General features: G+C 42.7%; 1 protein-coding gene across 1 annotated transcript in view; it reads left to right on the forward strand.

Moving 5' to 3' along the window:
• Positions 1–10000, forward strand: part of SEMA3C (semaphorin 3C) — a 79549-nt gene that overhangs the window by 17983 nt on the left and 51566 nt on the right. The window contains exons 4-5 of the mRNA XM_039325006.1: positions 6008–6127; positions 6474–6616. Coding sequence (XP_039180940.1) covers positions 6008–6127; positions 6474–6616 — 263 coding nt within the window. The remainder of the gene's footprint in view (positions 1–6007; positions 6128–6473; positions 6617–10000) is intronic.

Consider the following 10000-nt stretch of genomic DNA (forward strand, 5'->3'; position numbering starts at 1 on the left):
TACCACAGACTGGAGACTTGGCTTAATATGATAAATTGCTTTGGGGCAATGTAGCCCTGAAGCTAAAAGGAAATGGGGCTGACAGGTATTATTAGGACCTGATAAGGCAAGCGGACTTTAGGAATGTTACTAATAAAGCTGGTATGTACAAGGATTAAGGCTGTTTCCAGGTCTAATTGTTTTTAGAAAGAGGGCAAGACACGAGAACTTAAGTGACTACTGAAGAAACAATTGAAGAGAAATTACAGAGCAGTTTCCCCTTGGAAATGTTAATAAAACGCCTAGAGTTTCCATCTACGGATTTGTTTGGAGTGTCCTTAATCCAGCTTCCTTATTTTAGTAACCCTACAGCAACTTTGTAAAGTATTAACGTTATCCCGAAATCGTGGGCAGAGGCCCATTAGCCTATAGGCTGTCGTAAATATGTCTAATGTAAAGGCAGATGAAACACTGGAGCGCTAGAAAAACAGCAGTATTGCTGTCTGTGAGTGAATTCTCATTTAATTTCCTGTAGGCCGGAGCATCTGTTAGTGTGCTTAGTGTAATTGCTAATGCATGCTTCCAGCAGAAGCAAAAATAACTTTGCACAGGTCCTGACAGCCTTGTGCAAAGGGCAGGGATTATGTCATGATGTGAACAGCACAATTTGAACAATTTCAGTTATGTTGCGATGGCTGTGCAACTCCTCACGTGTAGATGCCAGAGATGACTGGCCAAGATTCCCCATTGCCCATTTGGCAACTCAATCAATAAACCAGAAGAGAGCTGGAAGGGACCTTGGAGATCATCTAGTCCAACCCCCTGCTCAAGCAGGAGACCCTATACCCTTTCAGACAAGTGGCTGTCCAGTCTCTTCTTAAAAACCTCCATTGATGGAGCGCCCACAATTTCTGGTGGCAAGCTGTTCCACTGGTTAATTGTCCTCAGTGTCAGGAAGTTTCTCCTTAATTCCAAGTTGCTTCTCTCCTTGATTAGCATCCATCCATTGCTTCTTTGTCTTGCCTTCTGATGCTTTGGAGGATAATTTGACCCCCCTCTTCATTGTGGCAGCCTCTCAAATACTGGAATACTGCTGTCATGTCACTCCTAGTCCCTCTTTTCTCTAGAATACCCATACCCAATTCCTGCAACACAAATACTTAACGATGAAAACTTTAAGAAAATTAGAGCTTTCTTTAGTGTTGCTTTGCTTTTTTTAAAAAAAATTACATTATAAACTCCGCTTTCCAACAAATACATATGAAATGAAAACAGACGACTCAGCACTCAAAGAAAAAAGAAGAAAATGAATAAAAATGTGTATATATATAAAAAGGCAAAATGCCCACAATTACAAACACATTCCAACTTCACCTGATTTTTATAAATCTTTCAAAAGGGAAATTAATTTGGGGTTTTTTTTCCCCCCAAGCCTGTCCAAGATTTTTTCCCCTCTTTTCTAGAAGGAAAAATAATGTAATGTTTTCTGATAGACAGAACACGTCATTGGGGGTGGGGCATCTGCTCTCCTTTTGGGATCTTCTGACAAACCACGTTAATGGGGAAGCAGATTCGCTAAACCGCCATGCGACTAATTTAAGAACTGCAACGATTCACTTAACAAATACATCAGGAAGGTGTCCTGGTTCCGACAGACGAAACTCTTCAAAAGAACTTCGAGGCATTGTTTACCTTAAAGAATCTTTTATTCAAGTAGCATAATATTGGCATGTCATAATCAAAGCCAAAAACTGAATCCCCCTCCCCTGGGCACATAGTATCAAAGCACCATTCCCTCCTCCAATTAACAGCCATAAATCACATTCCCCAATTAGTTTGAAGCGCAGGCTTCCTCTCCAGTTCTCCAGCCGTCAATTCCTTATCAGCTCTGGGCTCAATAACCTTGATTCTCATGCTAGGTTTAGTGTTGTTATGTCTAGCTAGACTCTCATTCACAGCATTATCTAATTCTAAAAGCAAAAGGGGAAAAGATGGCTACATTTCCATCTGTTGTCAATGCAAAACATCCAATGTTAACAGCATTGACAGAAAGGTTGTAAAACAGGGAAAAATTCAGTTAACAACTGTCTTGCTTAGTAGTGGGAATTTTGGGGTCAACTGTGATTGTAAATCCAGGACTTCCTGTATCTGGAAGGTTTCTTTTTTAATAGCTCAAGGCCTGAAGACTGAAGTTGGATTACAAGTAGACGTTGAGTCAACAGTATGTCAGGGCTAAAAAAAAAAAAAAAAAAAAACAACGCCCCACCTGAATGTAATTATAGACTTCTTGTGCCAAGCTCAAGGGATTTGCATTATTCTGTGTTAATTAGGCTTTATCACCTGCCCTGCAGCAAGTAAGTAAATCAAGTTATCAAGAAGAAGAAATGGAAAATTGCTGTGGGATGGAATGAATTAAGTGGCAAAACCCATAAGCCTGTATGTCTATACTGGGAAAGTGAAAATCTAAGACAGGGGTGTCAAACTCAATTTCATTGAGGGCCGCATCAGCATTGTGGTTGCCCTCAGGGGGCCAGGTGGGTGTGGCCAGGGTGGGTACGGCCTACTGGGTGGGCGTAGATGGAGTGGGTGTGGCCTACTGGGTAGGCATGGCCAGTTCTACATTGTTCATGTCAAGGGTGCCTATGGGGGCCTGGGCAGGAGTGGGATAGATCCGAGGGTCTCTGGCAGAAGGGGGGGACCAGGACAAGTACTGAGGCATGGTCCACTGAAGAAGCTTCACTGTTCCTCTCAGGCCATGTGGGGGGGGGGCTTATGGAGCTAAGACTGAATGTGTTTCAGCATAGATGGCTACCACAAAATTGTACATTGCCTCCCAGCTGACCTGGGCCAGGGCCAAGGCAGTGGGGGCCATTCCCTCACTGTTTCCAGGATGGCTTCGCAAGCCACATGAAACCACTTCGCGGGCTGCATCCGGCCCCCGGGCCTTGTGTTTGACATGTCTGATCTAAGAGAAGACAAGACAACGAATGTTTCTCTACCCCCCCCTCCAGACTAGACACCTGGCTCCTTTTTAGGTGTGCCATGATATAAGAGTGGGCCTTTCGATCACAGGATTTTGGCACTCATCTCTATGTTTTTGACCCCACCCTGGACACCTCTACAGAAAGGTAGTCATTTTAGATACCTCCTCCTTCCAGTTCCGTTGGCTGTACGGAGAAAACGTAGGATCTGCATCTATCATTCTTGTTGCCTTCCCTTGTCCAAAATAATATCTCTTTTCCGTGTTTATGCTTTTGTACTAGTGCAAGACATTCTGAGTCCCAAAGATGCTTTCTCACGAGGCAGCTGAACTTCCTTGTTTCTCTCTTAAGATGTTACATTTCTCCTCAAAGAAGCTTTTTCAGCTCTGACTGGATGGTGGGGAATGGAAGGATGTATATTCCTTGCAGACAGCTGGTCATTTGCATTCTTTTAGAGAGCTGTTGAGGCCACCTGGAGGTTTATCTATGTCGTCAGGGTTATCTGAGTAGTGCAAATGAGTGTGGAGCCTTCTTGGAATTGTTGAAAGGACTGTGTTATAGACTGGAGATAGATGATGTTGTATCCCTCACTCTCTGTTGAGAGAAGGCTGTTCAATAGGGTTTCCTGCTTCAGGGGGGTGGGCTCAGTGATGGGATTTAAATATCTGAACAACCGGTTCTCTTGCAGGCCTGGGCCTCTAAGGCCTAGAACGGACTTCCAGAAGTGGCATCCATGAACTTCCGGTGGGCCGTTCTAGGCCTGGGAGGCCTCCTCCAGGCCTCCCAGGCCTAGACTGGACTTCCAGAAGCAGTGTGCATTCAGCCAGTTCTCCGAACTCAGCAAAATTTAGCCACCGGTTCTGCCGAAACCAGTGTGAACTGGCTGAATCCCACCACTGGTTGGGCTACAAGACCTCCAAGGTCCCTTCCAACTCTGTTATTTCGTTATTCTGATGTTTCATTTAATGACTGAATGGAAACTGGCCTTGTAAGCCCATGTGATTTTCTCCCCAATGACCATGGTGCACTCAGCAATGGAACTGCCAGTCCCAAATTGTGGTTACTAAATGAGGACTACATATAACACACCAAATAATAGAAAGTTTAGAGTTGAGGTTAGTTTGAAGTCCAGATCTGAACTTCCTATTAAACTAAGCCACTTACCTGCATTTGTCCTCAAGGCCACCATTGAAATTGTAACTTGACTTAATTGAATTCAACCTCAACTTCAAATCTTGTCACAATGCCAAGCAGATTTTCCATTGCGTCCCCATTGCAATGGGTTCCATCCGGCTTCCCCCCCCCCAAAAAAAAGACTGTTGTTTGCTAAGCCTGATTTTCCCAGCTTACATACAATTGCTCAATCAGTTGGCATCACGTTCCAAAGCTTGTCAGCAAAGTTTCATCCCCTAGCAAGTGAATTCATATTTATTGACCAGGAGCGATCTGCAAGTCACAGCCCCAAAGGTGCAATTAGACGGTTGTTAACTCAGCCACTCCTTTACGCCAACTTGTAATTAAGAAGCTAGTTTTGTAAATGGTGCGTTTCTTATGCTGCCTTGCTAGCCCAAAGGACATGGTTTGTGGATTCGTTAGTTTAAAGAAAGAAAGAAATGCTGTATGATTTTTTTCCCCCTTTTAATGAATCATGTTGACATCCCTTTGTGTTCTAATGTAAATTCCTCGCACATTTTCAATGTTGGACTGTCAGTTCTATCCCACAGCTCCTCTAGACAAACCTAAACCACAGTAACATTGGAAGCCCTGAGTGAATGAAAGACACTATTATGTCCAGAGTGACCATCAACAAGAAAGAAGCACAGATGGACACAATAAGTTATTTCTACTCCCTCCCCCCAATGGATGGTTAGTTGAGCATCTGTCTTGCATCATTCTGCTGCAGATTTTCCCAGCTCAGAGACAGCTTTGAATTTTAGGGACTAAGATACATGTGGGGTCCTTGGTGCCTTCTGAGCTTGGTTGTTTTCTTGCAGATGTTTCATTACCCAACTTGGTTACATTATCAGTGCTAGAAGGGAGAAGGACTTGCAGAGAGGAGGTAAAGAGTAGGACTGTGGGGTCCTTGGTGCTCTCTGAGCTTGATTGTTTTCTTGCAGATGTTTTCATTACCCAACTTGGTTACATCATCAGTGCTAGAAGGGAGTGGGGCTTTCAGAGAAGAGGAGAAGAGGAGACTATGGGGTCCTTGGTGCTCTCTAAGCTTGGTTGTTTGCTTGAAGATGTTTCATTATCCAAACTAGGTAACTTCATCAGCTTTCCAGTCATTCTACAATCTTGGTGATTGCTTGGCAAGTCCTTGCACTTCAGAAAGGGCTTGCCATTGCCTCCTTCCTAGGGTTGAGAGAGAGGGACTTGCCCAAAGTCACCCAGCTGGCTTTGTACCTAAAGCAAGACTACAACTCACCATCTCTTCTTCTTCTTCTTCTTCTTCTTCTTCTTCTTCTTCTTCTTCTTCTTCTTCTTCTTCTTCTTCTTCTTCTTCTTCTTCTTCTTCTTCTTCTTCTTCTTCTTCTTCTTCTTCTTCTTCTTCTTCTTCTTCTTCTTCTTCTTCTTCTTCTTCTCCTCCTCCTCCTTCCTTCTTCTTCTTTTCCTCCTCCTCCTCCTCCTCCTCCTCCTCCTCCTCCTCCTCCTCCTCCTCCTGCTCCTCGTCCTCCTCCTCCTCCTCCTCCTCCTACATCTCCTCCTCCTCCTCCTCCTCCTCCTCCTCCTCCTCCTCCTCCCCCTTCTCCTTTTCCTCCTTACTTTCTTGAACAACCTATTGATAGGCTGCTTGAAACTTTTCTTCCACATTTGTGGTTAGACTTTCCTGTTTAATTCTATGGTTACAAACATTTCTGTCCAAATGGCACACTCAGTTGCAAACTTGGCATTTTTAAAACCACAATTCAGGGGATATCCTCCTCTCCTTTCAGCCACTACCAATTTGGAAAATGAGCCAGTCACAAAGAAGCAACTTGTCAAAAAGTCCTCCATACCCTGCAGGACGTGTGTTCATTTTTTCCCTCTTGTTCTTTCCCTTTCTGCAGACCAAGAGTTATTTTCAGCCATGTATATTGATTTCATGGGCACCGACGCGGCCATTTTCCGCAGCTTAACCAGGCGGAATGCAGTGAGGACCGATCAACACAACTCTAAATGGCTAAGTGGTAAGAAGATCTCGCTCACACTCTTTCTTGACTTTGCTCCCCAAAGAGTGGTAGAGTTCTTTGGCTATGGGCAGAATATTTTATCATGTACATCATGAAAAAGCCCCCAATGCTATAAAATAGTAGGCTCCACAATTGTGTAATAAGAGGGTTTTGGGTTATGGAGTTGCAAGCCAGAGGTACTTTTGCCTTTGAATCTGCAGTAATGCAAAATCCTGCTAGAATACATTCAATTTTCCTTTGCTTCTTGGCCTGCCTTCAGCTGCTTTGGAGAATAGGTCGATCCCCTATAGGTCGACCTATAGATGTGTTTCTTGTTGACGTGTGCTTTTTTGTGTTATTTTAGAGCCCACTTTTGTCGATGCCCACCTCATCCCAGATGGCACCCACCCCAACGATGCTAAAGTGTACTTCTTCTTCAAAGAGAAGTTGATGGACAACAGTGGTACCACCAAACAAATCCACTCCATGATTGCCAGAATATGCCCCGTAAGCAAAGATGTTCATATGGTGCTAAGGACGTAAACAACTCACAATTAATGGGATCAGGGGAATAATATCCTAAATGCTTTATATCGGAACTAGAAATCTAAAATTGTGACATGTTTCTGTTTATAAACGACAAATTTAAACCAAGCTTCCCCCCCTCCAGAAAAAGAAGGGAAGCTATAAATAGATCATGCTTCATTATCCCAAAAGCATCTGCAATGTAATGATGATCTGAATAGCCAACATGTTCATGTGGCTTTTTTGCAGCTAGTTCCTGTGTGTAGCCATTTCATTGTGGTTGTAGCCACAGTGGATAACAAGATGTGTTTGGAGGAAGTGGTAAACACCATACTGAGATATTTAAAAATCGGGAGAAATAGAGAAATGTTTGCAGTTTCTTTGCAAAGAAACAGAGATTCTCCTTCATGGAATAACTATTGTTTTCATTTCTATCTTCTGAGCTATGAGTTGGCCAGAAACAATGTGATGCCAACTTGTAGGAAAGAATTATTCCTTATTTTCTTTTTTTTTTTCTATAGCTGTATCATTAAAGTGAGCATTTTGTCTGTCTACTTTTAGGATACGGGTGGAAATAACATAGATGTAATAGTAAGCTGCACGTATTCCATGTGGGATATTTGAAAATTCCACATAAGTGATAGATGTTTGTGGATCCAATATGGGTCGGTCACTGGGACCGGAGATTTAGTGTTCTGAGCTTTTGGACTCATGCTGGAGCCAGTGGTGGGATTCAGCTGGTTTGGTAGAACTGGTAATTAATTTTTTGTTGACTCATATCGTGCTAATGCAAAGAAGCTGGAGATGGACATTTTATGACTTCAGCTAGCTGTGCAGTCATTTGCACGTATTACTGTTGTTTTCCCTTAAAAAAAATCTCCCTAGATTTTAATAAAACATTCAAATATATAAATCTTCAGCATTTTAAATCTTCAATCCCCTTTTCATATCAAGCGCATGAACTAATATTCTGAGGAGGTCGGGGTGCTCATTTGAAAGGGATGAGCAGTAGAATAGCTCCTTTGTGCTTTAAAAAAATTGTTTATTTTTTAAGTTGATTAATCATTGCCAAAACACACCTTGTGACCTTAAACTTGCACTCCTATTTTGTTCTTCTTTTTTTTTCTTATTAAGCCGCCTGGAGATATTTTTCGGAAGATGCTAACTATGATTAAATCATTGTTGTCCTAATGAGGCCCAGGTCATTTCTTAGAAGATTTGAGACACATTTTCCTTGAAGCATCTATGCCAAAATGTGAAAAACAGGCTTCAAAAGATTGAGATCTGAATGTGTGTGTTGATTTCTGATGACGTTTTTACAATTTGGCATCAATAATTTTATTCAAAGGGTTGGCCGAAGACCAATACTACTTAATAAGTTCTATTTCAACACAGGAAGATGACACAGAGGTTTAAAGTCAGTCTTCCCATTTTAGAACCACAGGTTTAATTAGCACTTTGCAATTCAATTAGCCAATAAATTAAAAGCACAAAGATGGAGGAAACAGCAACAAAGGAAGGGCATAAAACTATATGCATTGATGTCCAATCTGTAATAAAGCTATAGGCCACTAAATAAGATAAAATCCTGCAAAGTTATCCAATGTTTGTTTTTTACTGCCTGCTTTATTTAAGTAAAAAAATCATCTTCAGCAGGAATTTTGCACCTTGCTTCAATATCTTAATTTCTTCAACTGCTCAGTAAGCAAATCTTTGTTTCATTACTTAATACCTATAAAATATGGTGGGGATTATCCTAAAGTGAAGATAAATGAATTGTACATTACGAGGGCAATTCGGAAATAAACCTCCGTTTGGTTATCAGTGACAGACATACACAGATACAGAACTTTTATTATACACATTAGAAAACTACAACATGACATTACTTTTTGATATAATCGTCGTTCAAGTTGAAGTACTTGTCATAATGTTTGAAATTCCTTAGTCGTCGTTGCTCGGGGCCAAATCTAGGCTATGGGGTGTGTGTAATCAAAAACATCCCAACGGAACTGATTCAAAAGTTCTTGGGTGCGTCTGGCGGTGTGCGGGTGAGCATTATCGTGAACCAACACCACACCGGAAGTGATGCCCTAGAAAATCCCACCAAATGTGAAGATGCCAAAGGAGTATGGCTAGTGAAGTTCATGGGACATGGTTCGACCATCAGTTCAGACCATCAGGCCGCGGGGGAGGGCTTTCTCTGTGATGGCGCCCACGTCTTGGAACCAGCTCCCCCCCGGAGATTAGGACCGCTCCCACCCTGTTGGTTTTCCGCAAGCTGCTTAAGACCTGGCTTTTCCGGCAGGCCTGGGGTTTATAAAATCCGACCCCTGGATGACTGTTATTGTATTGTTTGTTTTGTCGTGTTATATGGTGTTTTTATTGTTAGCCACCCGGAGTCATGCGGGAGTGGAGCGGTCTATAAATTTTAATAAATAAAATAAATAAATAAATAAATTCTACTGTGAAACATTACAAAAACTCAGATGAGTCATCCATAACAAGCATCGGGACACGTTGACTTCCGGTGTGGATGTTGGTTCACGATCATGCTTGCTCGCAGACTGTTAGATGTACCCAAGCACTTTTGAAGCAGTTCCGTTGCGATGTTTTTGATCACCTCCCGGTAGCCCAGATTTGGTGCCGGGCTGCGACGACTAAGGAACGTCAAACCTTATAAGACATGATGACAAGGGCCTCAATTTGAATGGCGATTATGTCAAAAAGTAATGTAAAGTTGTAGTTTTCCAATATGTATAATAAAAGTTCTGTATCTGCGAGTGTCTGTCACTGATAACCAAACGAAGGTTTATTTCCGAATTGCCCTCGTATCTGTCATGTATACATACATTCAAAACTTAAACAAATCTAGTCCTGCCTTAGGTACAAAAGCCAGCTGGGAATGCTTGGGCCAATCACAGAAGACAATGAATTCTAGTCCTGCCTTAGCCATGAAAGATGGCTGGGAACGCTTGGGCCAATCACAGAAGACAGTGAGTTCTAGTCCTGCCTTAGCCATGAAAGATGGCCGGGAACGCTTGGGCCAATCACAGAAGACAGTGAGTTCTAGTCCCGCCTTAGCCATGAAAGATGGCCGGGATTGCTTGGGCCAATCACAGAAGACAGTGAGTTCTAGTCCCGCCTTAGCCATGAAAGATGGCCGGGATTGCTTGGGCCAATCACAGAAGACAGTGAGTTCTAGTCCTGCCTTAGCCATGAAAGATGGCTGGGAACGCTTGGGCCAATCACAGAAGACAGTGAGTTCTAGTCCCGCCTTAGCCATGAAAGATGGCCGGGATTGCTTGGGCCAATCACAGAAGACAGTGAGTTCTAGTCCCGCCTTAGCCATGAAAGTGACCTTGG

Source organism: Crotalus tigris, unplaced genomic scaffold, assembly GCF_016545835.1.
Source record: "Crotalus tigris isolate CLP2741 ecotype Arizona unplaced genomic scaffold, ASM1654583v1 scf7180000024315.672297, whole genome shotgun sequence".
Taxonomy (NCBI): Eukaryota; Metazoa; Chordata; class Lepidosauria; order Squamata; family Viperidae; genus Crotalus; species Crotalus tigris.